This window comes from Clavelina lepadiformis, chromosome 7 (genome assembly GCF_947623445.1).
Source record: "Clavelina lepadiformis chromosome 7, kaClaLepa1.1, whole genome shotgun sequence".
NCBI lineage: Eukaryota > Metazoa > Chordata > Ascidiacea > Aplousobranchia > Clavelinidae > Clavelina > Clavelina lepadiformis.
The window spans coordinates 19,471,660-19,490,302 of NC_135246.1; the positions used below are offsets into that span (position 1 = coordinate 19,471,660).

An 18,643-nucleotide genomic window follows, 5' to 3' on the forward strand; every position below is an offset into this window, starting at 1 on the left:
AAACAAAGCCAGAGAAAAAATACGATTTCAGCTAATATTGTAACCTACCCTAACGTGAGTTTCAACGTACAAGCCATTCTACCTCTGCTTTAAGTAACATTAAGTTCAGTTTTTTTGCACTACAAATGTTCTATTACATTACCTACGCATTTACCCAACAAATTTTCAATAAAAAAGCTAAATGAATTTGATTTAATATAGGGTCTAGAAAAGTCGCTTAAAGAAATGCACTTGCTAATGGTCTTTATGCTACTTTATTCTTTCCGATCAACTGACAGTTTAATCTCATTTAGCTTGAAATCTCTTCACACTTTTAGCATATGGACAATGCCGGTCTATCCTCCAAATATTAACAGGAAGCTGGATAGGATAGGAAGCTGGGGGCAATTCAACTTTAAAACAATGCGGCAATCATCACAATGTCCTAGTTGCCTCGTCATGCCCTAGGAGGAAATGCATGCAAATGTACAAAGTTAAGCCAAACTCAGGGTCGGGTTATGCTGGTGCGAGGCCTGTAGCAAAAAAACTCTGCTGAGCTCTAATGCTCTTAAATTAACGGCTGCCTCTATTTCATCGGAAAAATTGTTTAAAATTAAAATTAAATTAAAAAAAATCTAACCCCAATAAAACCTTAAACAACTTAAATCAACTGTTTGCTCACCGATTCTCCTAACCGTCTATCTTTAACAACGGGCTGCTTTACCTGCATACGATGAAATAGTCACTCTTTAAATTCTGATCCATCGAATTGAACCAATCGAATAGCCTACTGACTGATTTATTTCTTTAACTTGTTAGTTTAGATCTTGCAAAATCCTATTGTAGAAAGGGAACGATACTCGTCATGCCATTTTACGAAGCGATATTGGGTGTAGATATGACTACACATGCTTTTCTGACCTAGCGCTAGATTATCGTCAAATAAAATTTGAAAAGAAGGTTGCTTGAAGACTTTGAACGAAGCTGCTAATTTAACATTTTCTGTTTCACAAGAGAAAATTTATTTAGTTTCAAACTAACATGCAAAATAAATGTAAATTTAAGTTAATATGATATCCAGTTCCAAACATTTCGTTAATGAATAATGTTTGGAACTAAATTTCTTTGGCACTTTTCATATTCATTGTTTTTTTAATCAGATCATGTCACTTCATATAATTATTTCGACTGTTAATATCCGTGTTTTTAATGTTAGGGAACATGTTCTCTACATCTTCTAACAGTGTAGTTGTTTCGTTGTTTGAGTTATTTTGGTTTTACATTTGTTAAAATTAAGAACTATTTTGTGGGTTTGGTGTCTATGTTAACCTACCGTCTTATTTATAGCGCAATTATATTATTGCTATCTTGCATGTTTTAAGCCTTTGGGCTTTGCCATTTTTTCCTGCTCGTTAATTGTTCGTGATCATGTGTTTCATTGTGCTATAACTACAACGGTTAGCATCGTAACTTTTGCTCCGTAGAGTTAATGGAGAAAAATAAACTATACAAGTCAAATTGACCAATTAACTTAAAAATTTTCGTAAGAGTTTTTTATTTGGTACTTCCCCTATGTTAAATATCTTAGAAAGTTGAATTGGAAAGTTGTCTTTTTCGCCATCATTCTGCCTCAGAATCTTAACACAGTCATCATATAGAAACCGGAAGTCATAGATTTAGAAAACTACTTCAAAAGTATTCAAAGAAATTTTCTTATTTTAGTAATTTTAATTTCATTCATTCATAAATCCCACTTCCTATTCTAAGGTAGGGCTATATCACATGAATTGTGTTTGACTGGCCTGCACAACCAAAGGATGCAATTGTCAGTTTTTATACTAAACTCCAGCTGCTCAAATTGTGAAGTCATTTGGTTGTGCACCTCTGCACTAGACCCGGAAACCAAATGTCACAAATTCGGAATTCTGGAATTTGATTTTTTTGAATCAGCCCGGGTTCAAAAATAAAAATTTGAAGATAAGTTTTGATTTTATTTTAACTTTATTTCACATTGCACAGGTTTTGACTGGTTTGTACTTTATGGCAAGAGCACACCCGAGATTTTTAGGTCAAAATGACAATGCGTACTCGCAGGCCAAAACGAGGTGGGTCTCTAAAAGAGCAAGACAAACTGACAATGCCTTCTCTTCCATTTGTGCTATAAGATGATTTGATTACGAGTCAAGGTGCACACTTGGCTGGCTGCGCAGACCCGAGATTTGACCCAACATTTTCAAAAAGTTATTTTTAATCTGATTTTTTAACATCAACTTTGAACGTCGGAATATTTTTCACTGTTTAGCCTTTTTGTCCCGTTTTCATGGAATGACCCCTCGGTGAATTCTGCCATGAAATACAGACCGACAAATTGAAGGTTTGAATGAGGAGGAGATAATATATAGAAAAGAAATTATGACGTAATAATTAGGCTACTCGATCCTGATAAAGGAGAGAAAAAGTAATCACATTACAACTTTTTCGGATATTTACTGCAATTACTGCTGATCGCTTTTACATATTTTCAAAATAAAAGACTGGAACCAGTTACTGAATTGAAACGTCACCACTAGCGCCACTCATGTGTTTAACTTCGGATCAAGAGAGGATTTAGCACTACCATCTATTGGACAGCATTGGCATCTTTTTCCGTACATCATTGTCGATGTACCAGAGAAGTTTCCATCTTGCAAATGTGTGCATTCATGCTGTACAAAGTCGGGCTATTCAACAACGCCCTTCCTTAGTGCTATGGCCATCAGAAACCGGGTTCTTGCTTGAGATGGGGTTTCCTTTACAGTAGGTTTCTTTTCCCATCCTCTGATGTACAGCACTGAAGCAATTTTCAATCATCAGTTGCTTGAACACACCACCTGCTCATTTGCTTAATTTTTCGCTTTTTTAAACTTATGTTTTATGGATTTAACTAAGTATAGGTTTAGTGGCCGTGCTAGTTGTTACCAGCAAATATCAACGTTATTTCTCTTGAGTATGTTTTAAGCCTTTTCGGCTTCGCTACTTTTTCTTGTTCATTGGCGCGTGCTAGTAACAACTGGCTTGATTTTTCGTCTCCACTGCGCTTTTAACAAAAAATAAATGAAGGAATGAAGGAATGTAAACCTGAACAGACATTTATTTAAATGCTTTTCCTGTTGTGAATTGTTTAGCTCCTAATTCTGTAATTGTGGAAAATGTGACCCAAGTTGGTTACTTACCACAGTGGAAAGTGTGCCAGCTGCACGCACAGATTCAATAATTCATCCACATGCACGCCAAATTTTTTATCTTCACATCGATGTATTATAAACAAACAAAAGAAAACTGGTTGTTTGAACGCCAATTTATAATTAATAAACAAAGAATTAAGGCTTTGGTGCTCGTCATCACGTCAAAATTTGCGTTTGAGACTGAGGAAAGTTTCTGTATGACAAAAAAGTCAGTATCAATTTCTCATCTCTTGAGGTTTGAGCTTCTGTTACTGAGAGTTCGGGATTTATGAAAAATTATTTTTGGAACAAACAGAACCCGTTGTTATAATTAGCATTGCTACAAACCGTAGGAGCATACCCGAAATTTTTTGGTCGAAACGGAATTGCACACTGGGAGAAAAGCGATCTCTCTAAAAAGAGACACCAATTTTTTTTCCCTTTTCTGTTGTACACACCAAACACTGGATAGGCCTGGGTCCACAAGTCGGAGTGCTCTCCGGCTGCTTCCTTGCACACCAAATATTTGTTTCTGCACCCCTAAGCTCTCGACGAAAAGTGCCTTACTCTGCAGTCCGGCCTGTCGGGATGTCCCGGTCAAAGATGCAGTTTGTTTTTTTTTCTAATTTATTCTAGTATGGACAATACGTATGATCTCCTTTCTGGACCTCAGATGAGCTTTATGTTTACAATATTTTCAGGCAAAATTTATATCATTAGGATAAACTGACCTTGCCATTCAAAATATGGCATCACCAGCGATAAACGTGTATCCTGAACGTTCCATGTTTGACGAGAAGGCCCACATCACTATCAAAGGTTAGTGCGCCTGTGACTTGTAATTAACAATGTATCATGTGTCTGTTGGTCAAGTCTGTTTAACATTGCAGGGTTAGCTTCGAATGAGCTGTTCACTTTGCATTCAATAACTAGAACTGAAAATGGGAATTCATTCGAATGTGTTGCTGTGTATCGCTCCAACGACAATGGTAGTTAAATTTATCACCTAACTGAGTGATTTTAATGTTGGTCCATGCATTATGAACTTGAGTTTTTTAGGGCAATAATTATTCTTTACACATCTAAGGTCTCTTTGACTGATTGTCTTTCTTGATTTCAGGTTTCATCGATCTGTGCGAAGATCAGTCGGTGGGAGGTACGTTCACTGGAGTGGAACCGATGGGTTTATTCTGGGCAATGGTTCCATCACCATTGAACAAGGTGGTGACGTATACTGTGTATTAAACCACGATTAATTTATTTGTCGTTGTCTAATTATTTAATTCCAGAAACACGAATAATTAATTAATTAGCAGGAATTATTTTTATTTTTCACATCTATCACCTTCATTGAATGCTTTGTAACAAAATTTGATATTTTTCTAAACAATTACAACTCTCTGAAATAATTATCAACCAGGCTAATTTATTGACAGTTGTACCGTTTATGTAGCGTTTTAATGCAACATATAGTATGATCTTACAATAGATTTTAGGTGAAAGGCATTGATTCAACTTGACTGGAGTCAAAACTTAATTTTCACTTGACTTGACCTAAGTCAGACAAAATGAGATGGTTACAACCCTACACGGACATATTCTTCATTTCAGCGACCACACGCTCGTTTGATGCAAAAAGATGTCACAACGCCGATGTTGGTTAAAATAAGAGTTCTTGACATCATGATCGAGTCAGTGGAGGAGCTTCATCAATTGAGAAAGAAGAACGAGCTTGAACGGCACGAACTGATAGTAACTGAAGTTCGTCGACTGTTTATGGCTCCCGGAACGAAGAGGAAGACATACACGGTCCAGGAAGATGGTTTCCATGGGACTTTATTCATTCCTCCAGGAGATGGTCCATTTCCAGGTCACTGTTGTTGTTATTTCAAGATTGTGTTGTTAGAAAATTTGTCTTTGCTGGAAATTGATGAAATAAATAAAGACAGTAACTTGAAATATATTTATCCAATAACAGCAGAGGTAGTTCTCGATTCTGCCAATCGACTATTCGAGAACTACTTCAACTGTTATTGCGTGTGCTATCCTATCATAGGGTGATCGCCTGAAAGAGAACCCCCTGACCTCAGATTTTGGTTGTTATACACAATAATTTAAAATAGGTTTAAGATCAGTTTGAATTGGTTTGTATTTGTAGGTGTGATATCGATGTTTGGTGGCTTTCCTGGAGTAGTAGAATTCAAAGCCGCCCTCCTAGCGTCTCACGGCTTTGCTACTTTGGCCTTGGCATTTTTTGGTGTTCCTGGTCTCGTTACTGGCCTTGAAAGTCCTTTGTATTTGGATCTAGAATATTTTGAAAAAGTTGTGGATTTCATGAGAAAACAGCCTTGTATTGATGGACGAGATGGTATTGGTGTAATCGGTTTATCGATGAGCACATTGGTGGCTCTGAGAATGGCAGAGTTCCTCCCCGGTATAAGATGTGTGGTTTGCATCAATGGTTTCACTATGGGCACATTCCCAGGGATTAAATACAAGAACATCTCCATTCCCCCGATGGACTGCTCAGTGCTATATTTCCCTGGTGCCCCACTGGACAGTATTTTGTCCTCGAGAAACTTGCTTGATAACTTGATACAGAATGCAGACCATGATGACATCGGCATTAAAATCGATTTTTACAACAAACACAACATCTCGTTTTTGTTTATTGCTGGTCTCGATGACGATGAGACTCCGTCAGAATTCTGTCTCAATCATGCCGAGAAAAAGCTGAAAGCTGCGAAACATCCCGACTACAAATTACTTCGCTATCCAGCCACCGGCCATTCCATCGAGCCTCCGTATGGAAACCATACCAGGATCTCAGCCAGTGTTGGCCAAACCATGAGATCCTGGGGCGGATTGGCTCACATCCACTGCAAAGCTCAAGAAGACGCTTGGCTTAAACAAATACAATTTTTGAGAGAGAATTTAACACGGGATTTCTCTCCAAAGTTGTGATGTTGAAGTCCTCTTTCTGCTGTCTACGCATGACGCGAAGATGTTTTAATGTTAAGCAGCTTTGACATTCATTCATTTAAACTGCAATATGTGATTCTGTTTCTGTTTTTGTTGGTGCAGTATGGTGCTGCTACTCCATGTTGATTCTTTGGTTTTGATTATTCTCCTAATATTTTCTTATTATTCTTTTGATTGTTATTGATTATTCTCCTCAGTCAAGTATATGTGGTTTGTGCTGCTTTTAGAATCGTAATCTTGCGATCTTAATCTCTGCCCGTGTAGATCATTGATTCATAACTTGGGAGGCGCGCCCCTCTCTATGAGTTAGAACTAAACATGCTTTCACAACCGAGCCGGGCAGTCAATTGCTGTCAGTTGTCAAATATCTGAGTTATCTCAAATACTCACTCAGATATCTGAAATATCGTCTTTCATCCTATTTACTGTGGTGTAGATTCATTGTCAAGGTTTTTTCATCATTTTGTAAACGCATGTAAAACGTGTATACATGTTAATTGTGAACATAACATGTAAAATTAATGTAAAGTATGATTTCAGTATCCAGTAATCTTTAAAGCTGCAATCCTGTTGTTTTCCACCTATGCATCGCACATTGATATAATTTCTTCAGTGAATAATTTGTGTTTTTACGTAAATAAGAAAAAAAGCCAAACTGCATCTTTGACCGGGACATCCCGGACTTCAGAGCATGTCACTTTTCGTCGAGACCTTGGGGGCGCAATTCTGGTGTGCAAGGAAACAGCCGGAGTGCACGCCGACTTGTGGCCCAAGCGTATCCAGTGTTTGTGGTAAGCAAGGTACGGCCTTTTACAACAGAAAACGTTTTCAAAAGCATTCGACTGTGTTGTTGGATCCTTCATGAACCCACGTCATAAATGCGTCATATGGTGATGACGTAATAAGCAGATTTTTTGTTTCGTTGTTATAGTTTTAAAAAAGTTTGTCGCTTTTCTAGAATGTTTAATTACTTTTGCATATTTATTTCGACATTCACACCATGCTGCTTTGCGGCAATGGCAACTTCAAAGTTCTTCTGTGGACTCTTTCGATTTCTTTCTGCAATGACGTCACAAGCACGAGAACGCAACCGCGATCAGCTGGTTACTTATCGTAGTAAGAACGACGAGAGAAGTTTATTTAAGCTCGATGCGGTCGCGATTGGCCCAATATAGCGCAATGCAAGTAGTACGACGTGACTGAATCCACGACCTCAGGCCTTTTGAACCTCCGAAACGTGCGTAGGGTCCCAGGTTCGATTCCCGCTTGAGGCGGAATTTTTTTTATTCGCTGGGGTTATTGAGAAATCTTTTTATCGCGATGATGTTGTGATTGTTTTGTGTCGGATGACGTCAGTAGATGACAACTTGGCGTTGATCACCTGTTTGCAAACTCGTCAACTTTAGGTTCGCATTTTACGATGCGCGAAACTTCCATAAATTTCCGTGTTAAGTAGATGTCGGAAAAGGGGATTGTCTCTGTGATGTCACAAACATAAAACAAATATTCTTGTTACATCATAAAGAGTCATGAGCTGGTATCGCGCGCGCTTTCATCATCTATCTTTGGATAATCATCCGCCCTGTTTTTGGGGTGGACCGCCGATAACTAAAACTTTAACAATTGCGAACACTACTTTGAAATGAAGCAGGATAGAAGATTACTTTGCCACACAACTCGATTACTTTCCATTTATCTTGAATTTCTATGAATAATAACATCTTGAATATGTTGAATTTCTACACTTGGATTAAATTGTTCAGCGGTAAATTGTAATTGTTAAATTTTGTCGTATTTTGACGATATTAATATTTTAACACTAAGTGGCGGTAAAGATTTCTACACAGCGACATGCGTCAGGTCAAAGTATATGAAGAAATTTTTCCGAACTCAAATTTAACTTTCGTGCCACTGTCTCGACAACTTTCTTGTCAAATACAGGTATTATCGCGTTTTCGAAGACATATTTGGTCACGTACAGTGATAGTTTTATGATATTATCGCGGATAAAATTCAAATTTAAAGCAAAACTCTCGGAAACGCGAAAAAGCCTAGAATTACAACAGGAATGGAATTAAATCAATTCAAACTGTCCCTCTGGGCGAATTAGCGGTCGTCGCTATTTATGAAACCCATAAGACAAGACGTGATTAAACATTCAATTAATTATTATAAAGACACTTCCACGCTGGTACGTAAGCACCTGGTGACAAGAAACTTTTGTGATTTCGTATCCAAAAATGTTCCGTTTATCATTTAAAAGAAAATAGGGAAACAAAATCGCCAGAAAATTTAATTTTCAAAAACAATTAAGTTTGTTGGAAATATAGTTAATTATACCAAAATTAACTCAACAACTAAGTTGGTCGACTATTTGTCAATTTGACTTGTATTGTACTGTAGGCCTATTGTTTATTTTTCGCCATTAACTGTACGGAGCAAAAGTTACGATGCTAACCGTTGTAGTTATAGCACAATGAAACACATGTTCACGAACAATTAACAAGCAGTAGTCCTGTAGAATTTTTGGTCAACCTAGAAAAAATTCTTATAAAGACGTATTATATACTGTTGGAAAGATAATTTTATCAGCTTTTCAATGATAGGTTTTGTCATTTTTTTTACCTTGGGGAAAAAAGTTATGACCAAAAACGTGCCAGGGGGTAAAACACTATTTTGCCTAACATTATAATACAATTATAAGCTAAAATACGATACCTTCGTAACAGAATACAACACCATAAATTGGAATATTACTATCAGCAAAGCAAACTAACAATAGGACAGCAAAAAAAATAAAACATAACTTTATTAAGAGGTATTTATCACACGTTTAAGGGGGTAAAAGTTGACCGAGACGGAGATAATAGGAGAGATTTCACAGAAATAAAAGGTTTTTCTTTTATAAGCAAGGTCATGTAAGCAACACATAAAAGTTATCTAAGACGTAGTGAAAATGTATTTAGTTAAAATGCTATTTCATAGGGTATTTTGTTACAAAAATACACCAAAAATCTGTACACCCCCAGTCCTGGAGTGCCAAAAAAGCCCGGTCTTGCTAGGGTTAAACCAACTGTAAAGATGTAAAAACGATATTTACAGTTTTAAGTTCTAATAAAATATAAACACATTTCAATCAAAATCATGCAAACGCATCCATAAAATGTCTCTCTTCTTCTCCCAATTCGTCATCAAACACGACTGTAGTATTTGTGCATGTCATTCCGCAACATTCCTTGCATGACGATGTGCATGTTAAGCCCGCTTTCCGACAAGAGCAGCGTCTGTTACATGATCCCTTGCAGCTACATCGAATGATTTTCAAGACATCTTCTGGTGCAGCAGCTACATCCGTCATTACTGGAGAAAACATGTCATCTTTCTTTTGCCAACCCCATGACAAGGGTTTCAAATCTGAGTTGCTTAAAGTTCTCCAAACTTTCAGCTGGTGATATACTCTGAGGCCGTGGTGATATGCAGCTCGTGGTGATGGTGGAAGGAGAGCTGGATCAACGTGAGAACGATTAGACATGACCATTTCCTCGTACTTCTGTTTCCTGATTTGCGATAAAGTATACGTAGACGAGTTTAAAAATTCGAAGAACCGTATCGAAGCCCTGCCAACTTGGTCTGGAGACACGTCGTCTTTGTAGAAAACATCGGCAACATTTCGCAAACTGCTTGATTTCAACTTCTCAAATATAGATATCTTGCCGAATTTATGAATTGCTGAAGTTGTATCGCAGCCCGTAAATGCATGAGCGAATAACAAGTACTCCAAAACAATAACATCTACCTTCGCAATAATATCTCTAACTCTGTAGCACTATCTTTGCTGGCAGTTTTTCCCTCTTGTAATGTTTGTCAAGAAGATATCAGGATAGTTGCGGTGCATAGCATGATGCACTAGCAAGCAAAGGACATCAGTATCGTCGGAGTACACAGTTACAGGTGTCCCACCTACCGAATCAAAAGCAACTTGAACGATTGTTGTATCTGCATCACTAGGGCACAAATGAACTTTGAAACCATTCACCTCCAGTTGTTTCGATAAAGCCACCACAAATCTTTGTTTGTTTGTATAGTTTGAGAAAAAGATGTTCCTTTCAGTTGGGCAAGGATTTTGATTATTTAATTCAACAGTTTGAGACGTCGTACCAGAGCGTTTTTGATGGGTCGAATCTTTGGTTGACACCCTGTAGCCATCAAAAACAATAACATTGGCGCGCAAATGCTGAAGTGGCAAAACGCAAAGGCTTAAAACATGCAATACAGCAATAATAGAATTGTGCTATAAATAAAACGGTAGGTTGGCATAGACACCAGACCCACAAAATAGTTCTTAATTTAAAAAAATGTAAAGCCAAAATAACACAAACAACGAAACAACTACACTGTTGGAAGATGAAGAGAACATGTTCCCTAACATTAAAAACACGGATATTAACAGCCGAAACAAATATATGAAGTGACATGATCTGATTAAAAAAACAATGAATATGAAAAGTGCCAAACAAATTTAGTTCCAAACATTATTCATTAACGAAATGTTTGGAACTGGATATCATATTAACTTAAATTTACATTTCTTTTGCATGTTAGTTTGAAACTATAAATAAATTTGCTCTGGTGCAACAGAAAATATTTAATTAGCAGCTCCGTTCAAAGTTTTCAAGCTGTTGCGGCCTGGGTGGCATTTTTAATACCAGTACATCATTTCTTGGAAAAGTGTTTTCTAGTTATTGATGAAAGTTTATGAACTTTCCAGCACATGTGCTGATAAGAAATCTTTATTGGAAATGCCCGCTTCTTAACTTTATACCGATAATTTATCTGGTAGTTGATCAACTGAGTGACAGTTCATTTGAGTGACACATTGGTAAGTACTGTTCAAACTACAGTAATGGGTTAGGGTTAGGGTTAGGGTTAATTATGTCACTCAAATACTGTCACTCAAATGAACTGTCATTCAGATGATATACACGCGATTTATCTACGTGTCAGCTTTAACTACATGTAACTCCCATTACCAACACATTGTTTTCTACGCTGCACATGTTCTGGAATTTGGAATTTCTAGTCGAACATTTTCACTCCCATCGCTTCACATTTTATAAGCTCGCACTTCTACCAGCGAGCAGAGGCAGATGGAGAAAATCACAGAAACGAACAGATGAGCTTTTTAAGCTAGTCATTGTGATTGCAACTCAATAGACGTCTTATAAGCAGTGGTATTACTATGTTCTTGATTATGCGTAATTTTGAGAAAGTGTACAGCACCTACAATAACAACCTTTTCTTGTAAACTACTTCTGTTGTAATATTAAAACCTTTTGGCTGACAAGAGGTTAGAGTATTCTAACCGCACGCAACAATAGAGTCAGATAATTCAACAGGTAAATTAAGTTAACATAAGATAAGTTAAGCCTCTGAAAGGCAACCTTCTTTTGAAATTTTATTTGACGATAATCTAGCGCTAGGTCAGAAAAACATGTGTAGTCATATCTCCACCAAATATCGCCTCGTTAAATGGCATGACGAGTATCGTTCCCTTTCTACAGTAGGATTTTGCAAGATCTAAACTAAGAAGTTAAAGAAATAAATCAGTCAGTATTCAATTGGTTCAATTCGATGGATCAGAATTTAGAGAGTGACAATTTCATCGTATGCAGGTAAAGCAGCCCGTTGTTAAAGATAGACGGTTAGGTTAGGAGAATCGGTAAGCAAAAAGTTGATTTAAGTTGTTTAAGGTTTTATTGGGGTTAGATTTTTTTTAATTTAATTTTAATTTTAAACAATTTTTTTACGATGAAATAGTGGCAGCCGTTAATTTAAGAGCGTTAAAGCACAGCAAAGTTTTTTTGCTGCAGGCCTAGCACCAGCATAAACCGACCCTGAGTTTGGCTTAACTTTGTACATTTGCATGCATTTCCTCCTAGGGCATGACGAGGCAACTAGGACATTGTGATGATTGCCGCATTGTTTTAAAGTTGAATTGCCACCAGCTTCCTGTTAATATGTGGAGGATAGACCGGCATTGTCCATATGCTAAAAGTGTGAAGAGATTCCAAGCTAAATGAGAATAAATTCTCAGTTGATCGGAGAGAATAAAGTATCATAAAGACCATTAACAAGAGCTTTTTTTTAAGCGACCTTTCTTGACCCTATATTAAATCAAATTCATTTGGCTTCTTTATAGAAAATTTGTTTGGTAAATGCGTAGGTAATGTAACAGAACATTTGTAGTGCAAAAAACTAAACTTAATGTTACTTAATGCAGAGGTTAAATGGCTTGTACACTGAAACTCACGTTAGGGAAGGGTTTGGTCTGAAAGTTATTATTTACAAAGTTACAGTAACTGTTACAATATTAGCTGAAATCGTATTTTTTCTCTGGCTTTGTTTAAAGCTTGTTGAGAAGTTTATAACAAAAGAGCACATGGCCATAGAAACCATAACAGGTTTACAGGAAAGTTGCAGTGGTCCATGTTTGATTTCGAAATCGTCTTAAGTTCTTTGTTATTTCTGCAGTTTCTCTAAAAATGTTTGTTTCAAGACTGATATTATTTTTGCTGATTGCCTTTCTGCTGAGTCATCGGTGTAACGCTGACGTGAAGAGTGAACAGGATGTGGATTCGGAATTTGATGACGTACTCTTGGAAGCAGAGAATGAAGTATAGACTCTCTGCATCGGTTGCTGTGAGTGAAGCAACAAGTTTGTTTAATGAGTCATTGTTTAGATGAAAGAACTTGATTCGATCCCGGACGGGAGCTTACCGATACTACATGGATTAAACTCAGAATCATCGACAGGTGATGAAGATGAAAACCAAGAAATATCATCAGAGGATCAAGAGAAAATGAGGAAACATCGTTTGGAGGAAGAACTCAGAAATCTGTTGAGCAAACTCTCGAATAAAGATCAATCTTTACCGGACATCAAGAAATAGCATCACTGCTGTTGTAAATTCAGGCCGTCACGTTTCGCTTTGCCCGCGTGCGGTGTAGGCTAAGCCCTGCATTTTGCTCCTCCTGCGCATGACTTGTTCTTTATGTTTCTTGATGTGTTTACTTGAATAAATTTCCATCATTTTTGAAACGCCGAAACCAGGTGATATCGACGTTCAGCAGCAGGGACAGGCTTAAGCTAATGCAAGTGATGCGACTGTTTTCCGCCCGGTGGTGCTCAGCAGCAAATCTCAATGTTATTTCTCATTTTTTTCTCGAAAAAGAAATTTTTGCTGAAGAAATATCACGAAGCAAAACTTTTATGAGAGCTGATTCGCAAAGATATTTGGTTTAAGCTGTTGTTATTTTCATCATTACATTTAGTAAATTGATATCGGCAAGAGAAACGTCATCAGGTACCATTCAGTTTTTGCATTAGACCCCACGCTTGCTTGGGCCGGCACTGTTCGCTGCAAACCGTACGTACGTCCTGGCTGACAACATTAAAAGATAACACGTATAACCTACTCCTAAATATAAGGGAAATATTTTCCTACCAGGCTCATTATAGGCCTGGCAACTCACTTTTTATTTGTTGTTTTGAACTAAATGTTTTCTTCTTTACTGCGAGCAAATTACTCCTGACTTGTGACGATAGAAAACATCTTCCTACTACTTGTGACCTGTAGTAAATATGTCTGTTGACTGCAGTTTGCGAAACAACAAACACGTAACGCTTCGTGTTAACAAAGCATGTTGGCGTTTGTCTTATGACGCCAAATTGGCAATGCTGACGTAATTCGATTGATATAAATTGTTCGATGTTTAGCGTTTTCCAGGCTCTTGATGGCTCGATCAGGCTGAAGTTGAAGCAAACAATAGCTTTTCTTCTAGCGCTTGATACCTTGATATATTTTAAGGAAGTTAATTTAAACAAGTAGGCCTATAGGCTTTCGTGGCAGGAGTCGATGTGACTGACTCACGCACTGCTCTTACCACGCACTCTAGAATTCTTAATGTTGACGCGGTTTTTCAACAGCTTAAATTGCGAGTTGACTTCGTCAAATAAAGTGGAACGTGTAAGCGAGGGAATGTTACAGAAAAAATTGAGGGTTAATTTGTTTAAACGACAAGGTCTCATCTTGACGAAAGTGATTAAACTTTTTTATAATAATGTCGACAGACGTCACAAAACAAGCATTATCACCAGACAATATGAAACAATGGTTCAGCCTTGAACATGTGACTTAGAAGTTCAATTGCAACGTGTAGACTATAGCCTACAGTTTAAGCATAGTATCGTTTCAAAATACCAGGAATATATTTATACGATGCTGAGACAAATATATTTTTTGGTAGTTTAATGACGATTCTGGAAATAGCTTAGGCGTACATGACTTGCTGAAGTGAAACTCTCAGAAAGATCAGAGCAATGGAACAACGAAAACAATGCAGGAATTATTTCCATGTACCTTATATTAAACAGCTTGTAAAGACAACCCCAAAACATAAGCAATACAAGTTTGAACCTGTGGCAAATGCACTTCGTCACAAGTACCAAAGTTAACGTCGCATTGTAGCAGATGGCAGAGTTAGTAGAATTCCATCCGTTGCCGAAGTTGCAACATTACAAACAGCAAAAATGTTGCTGCATAATATCATCAAATGCACAAAGATCTTAACCAGCAGCAAAAACTGTAAATTTGGAAACAAACTGGCGTAATAAACAAAAATCATTCAAACAAGAGCTAAGATAAATTACAATACAAGGTTTAGTAGATGACAAATCAGAATAGACACAACTTACTAATTAGGCTACAATAAAGGAGGATATCGAAATAAGTGAATGTAATGAAGACATTCATTCCTTACATTATACGCTACAACTTTGCCTTTTCCATACATGGATCTAGATTGGCTTTCAAGAATTCAATCTGACAATGCCAAGCACTTTCCTGAGCCCGACAATGAGCTACTTTTTCACCACCTTGGACCATTTTTATATTGAAATTTCCCTGATCCAAGGTGATTGTTATGGGTGAATATGGGGCCATGATAACATGCCCTGCGCCTGGTAACCTTAGAATCTCATAATTGGGGTGATTGACTTCTTTTAGAAGTGTTTCAGCTCGATTTACGTTTAATTCTGAAGGCGAAGCTTTGTCATCCAAACTTGTAACGAATAAATAACCTACTTTTGGCTTTAAATGGAATTTAATTAAGCTTGAAGCAATACTCTCATGCAAAGGATCATTACAAAGGTTATGAGCATATCTAGCTGATGCGAAACCCTCTTTAGAAAACTTGGATTTTTTAAAATTTGGCGGAATAGATGGCAGAGTGACCTCCTTAAAAATCAAAGGACAATACGTCGCATGGGTCTGGCCATTTATCCAGATAACACATTTAACTTGGTCCAGATGTTGCGCCATGGAAAGGCCAAACGCTGTGGTAAAAGAAAATGACACTACGCCAACACCGCATGCAGAATCCACATAAGGATTGCTCGTGAAAACTTTAAGTGCTCTCTCAAAATAATCTAATCCAAATCCTTTGTCAGAATAATGAGTGAATTTTCCAGGAGTTTTATCAAAAGAAGCGAGGGCCATTGTTGCAAAGCCGTATCTTGACAACAGAGCGGCTTGGTTTTCTACTAACCCAGGACGACCTCCCCCCAGATGGATCACTCCTACGTTAAAATCTCGTGATAAGAAAACTGAAATTTAGTCTAGTAAACAATGGCCAATAAAAAAAAACATGTCGTTAGTTGCAAAAGCAAACCGTGGAGTGAAACAATATGATACGTAGCCACCCAAGTATAAACGCGACTACTCCAAAAAGCAAACTTTATACCTGGAAACGGTCCTTTACCGGGTGGAATGAACAAACTCGCCCAGATTCCATCGTCTTCAAGAGTCAGAGACATTTTCCTCACACCATCTGCCAGATAACGACGTTCAACTTGCTTCGATGACACCGCGTGCTTCTGCAGGATTCCTTGCTTCCTCAGGCGACTGATCTCTTCCAAGGAATGAAGGATCAGGTCATAGACATGTAAGTCAACTATGGTTGGTTTAGACGCATTCCTTTCAGCCATCCTTGCGTGTGGGTTCTACAAAAAGATTTTTATAGACTCGAGATTGGTAGAAAAATTGATTAATCAACAAAATGTAGCATTGACCACAACAATATTCACTGTATTGTCTGGTGAACGGTCCATTGCCCAGAATAGACCCATCGGTTCTACTCCACGATATGATCCACCCAACGAACTATCATCTTTTATGCTTACTACACCTGGTTCAAAACACAGTTTAAGTTATATGTTAGAAGCATTAAGGCATTTAGGGGTGATCTTGTGTTGTGACAGCAAATAAATACATTTGTGACTGGGTTCGAGAATCTGGATATCAACAATAGGGGTGTTCTCTTCTTAGTCAACACAATGGATGATATTAGCGAATCAAATCGTCGCAGTATCATTGGCGCCACTGCTTTGCATGCAATAGAGTCAATGTCCATTAGCAGGAATAATGTGAAATACGTAATCAACTCACCATGCTTATTGCTCTTATAATGAGCAAAGCATTCAAAGGCTGACTCCTTGCTGACATTTGTATATGAATGAATGGTGTATGTTCTGTTGGGTAGAAGACCTGTATAGAAACATTGCATTGTAGTGAGGAGAAGCAGTAACACTAACAGTAACAATAGCACACTTGGTACTGTATCACGCAGGTATAAAGCTTAAAACTTCCTTGTGTGGGGAAAAATAAAACTGCCAACTACGCAAAATGAGAAAAAATATTTCATTAAATTTATTGCAGATGGACCTCACCTTCAACAGATATGTTGACTTTTTCATCAAACATGGACCGCTGTGGACTGACGTGGATCTGTGCTTTGGTTTCTTTCATTTCTTAGTTTAGTTGAAAGTTTACTTACTAGTTACATTCTAAACTTTCGATTAAAAAAAGGAAAAATATTTTATCAACAATTGCAAATAGGCTCCTTTATGGACAAGTTTCGGTTGGGAAGAAGAAAAAACTAACACGAAATATGTCATTAAAGCAGTCTTGGACAATAAAAAGTTTCAGAATACCAATTTATCAACAAACTTATATAAAAATACAGTAAAATCCGCTTGAAAGCCTTAACTGAATCCATCAATCCTAAACCAACCGACTATTAGGCCTACATTTCTAACTTGCTTGGTGACGGAACTTTGTACTAGACACTTGACGTGCTAATATTGCACATTCAAATTCTTATATAAAATTTCACTTGTGATCCTCAATATCAAAAAAAGAAATACATCTATTGAAAGTACTGCTTCGGATGAACAAACAATCAATTTCATCTTGTCGCTGGTTTCAAAATGATTGCGATTATGAGCAAACTAGAGCTATGACCGACCTGGCAACCTCATTATCGCGTATTGACTATCAGCAGGTCTGTTAATGTTTAACAAGAAAGCTGAATTGCTACGCTGTTGTCTTTGGCGCAAAGTACATGCTTCAAACCGGCGTTTTTGGCCGTGTTTACAAAGCCATTGTCCAGTAGAGCAGCGTAAGTTTTGGGTTCTCGGGGCAGCTTGAAGGCCCTTCCCGCCCGCCCATGCCGCGCCATTGGAACTACTCATAATTCCGTCGCTTTTTAAATCCAATATTGATTGGGCCGGAGATGGATGAGATAAGCGGATTCTATTGCACTCATAAATAACCATTGTCTGAAAACACCAACTAGCACAAACCATACACAGTAAATTGGTTAAAAATTACAACAAAAGCATCCATATGACGTCACGATAGATGAATGCCAACACTTGGCGCAGAGGAAAGAAAAAGGTTAACACCAAAAACTGCAGCTTAAGTGTTTTCTAAGTCCACGTGTTTATGAGTATTATATTACCCACTTCTTGCACCTAAAGGCCTTGAAGCGTGAATGCAAGTTTTTCCGGACCCTGGTCGCGTCGCAATTAGTAATTCTGTAGATAAACAAGTTCTCAGTTGTGACAAATGAAACAATTCGTTACAGTTGTTTGAGTCAATACCTGCGAAACTACTGTAAATAAAATAGGTTTTTGGGATCGCCCATAAAGACAGTAGAAACTTTGTGCATGGAACATAAAATGGAAAAAAATTAGTAGCAGCGTTAAAGTTATGACTTGATTAATAAATGATCAAAAAATCTTTTTGTTTTGTTCCTAGTGCTTTAAAGAATAATAAATGAATGAATTTGAATCAAAGAATGAAGTTCTTTGTATCAAGGCGACGATTTTAATTGATTTTTGCAGAAAATGGAAACGTGAATTATTTCAAAAAAACTGGGAAACTGAAATTATAACCAAACCAATGTGTTCTCTTTTACCTGATTCATGTACATCCTTGCTGTTTGTGATGTCACATTGCAACTTCATGACGTTTCATTGGTTCGTGCGTTTGCTGCTTTCTACGTTTCGACGTGTCTGTTATACAACTATAATATAATGTTCCACTTTTATTTGATACCAAACATTTTTGTCAACGACC

At 37.4% G+C, this 18,643-nt stretch overlaps 3 protein-coding genes across 3 annotated transcripts; 2 read left to right on the top strand and 1 right to left on the bottom strand.

Annotated features, from left to right (window-relative positions):
• The first annotated feature begins 3,863 nt into the window (after window positions 1-3,863).
• Window positions 3,864-6,824, top strand: LOC143465507 (peroxisomal succinyl-coenzyme A thioesterase-like). Its single transcript, XM_076963838.1, has 5 exons — window positions 3,864-4,001; window positions 4,073-4,171; window positions 4,303-4,403; window positions 4,794-5,052; window positions 5,341-6,824. The coding sequence occupies exons 1-5, from the start codon at window positions 3,929-3,931 to the stop codon at window positions 6,144-6,146; spliced, it is 1,338 nt and encodes a 445-aa protein (XP_076819953.1). The 5' UTR covers window positions 3,864-3,928; the 3' UTR covers window positions 6,147-6,824.
• Window positions 6,825-12,674: 5,850 nt separating this feature from the next.
• On the top strand, window positions 12,675-13,831 carry LOC143465494 (uncharacterized). Its single transcript, XM_076963820.1, has 2 exons — window positions 12,675-12,838; window positions 12,905-13,831. Exons 1-2 carry the CDS (start codon window positions 12,707-12,709, stop codon window positions 13,112-13,114), a joined length of 342 nt encoding a protein of 113 aa, XP_076819935.1. The 5' UTR covers window positions 12,675-12,706; the 3' UTR covers window positions 13,115-13,831.
• Window positions 13,832-14,456: 625 nt separating this feature from the next.
• Window positions 14,457-17,086, bottom strand: LOC143465237 (acyl-coenzyme A amino acid N-acyltransferase 2-like). The gene is made up of 5 exons (XM_076963429.1): window positions 16,951-17,086; window positions 16,670-16,768; window positions 16,309-16,409; window positions 15,966-16,224; window positions 14,457-15,801 (listed from the first exon to the last, which is right to left on the bottom strand). The coding sequence occupies exons 1-5, from the start codon at window positions 17,027-17,029 to the stop codon at window positions 14,993-14,995; spliced, it is 1,347 nt and encodes a 448-aa protein (XP_076819544.1). The 5' UTR covers window positions 17,030-17,086; the 3' UTR covers window positions 14,457-14,992.
• Between the last annotated feature and the right edge of the window lie 1,557 nt (window positions 17,087-18,643).

Excerpts from the sequence above, each read along its gene's own strand:
- LOC143465507 (XM_076963838.1), top strand. The coding sequence starts at position 3,929 with ATGGCATCACCAGCGATAAACGTGTATCCTGAACGTTCCATGTTTGAC. Across the intron at positions 4,172-4,302 it reads GTATCGCTCCAACGACAATG|GTTTCATCGATCTGTGCGAA; the intron begins GTAGTTAAATTT and ends TCTTGATTTCAG. Across the intron at positions 5,053-5,340 it reads AGGAGATGGTCCATTTCCAG|GTGTGATATCGATGTTTGGT; the intron begins GTCACTGTTGTT and ends TTGTATTTGTAG.
- LOC143465494 (XM_076963820.1), top strand. The coding sequence starts at position 12,707 with ATGTTTGTTTCAAGACTGATATTATTTTTGCTGATTGCCTTTCTGCTG. Across the intron at positions 12,839-12,904 it reads TCTTGGAAGCAGAGAATGAA|ATGAAAGAACTTGATTCGAT; the intron begins GTATAGACTCTC and ends GTCATTGTTTAG.
- LOC143465237 (XM_076963429.1), bottom strand. The coding sequence starts at position 17,029 with ATGAAAGAAACCAAAGCACAGATCCACGTCAGTCCACAGCGGTCCATG. Across the intron at positions 16,769-16,950 it reads AGTCAACATATCTGTTGAAG|GTCTTCTACCCAACAGAACA; the intron begins GTGAGGTCCATC and ends GTTTCTATACAG. Across the intron at positions 16,225-16,308 it reads ACCGTTCACCAGACAATACA|AACCCACACGCAAGGATGGC; the intron begins GTGAATATTGTT and ends ATCTTTTTGTAG.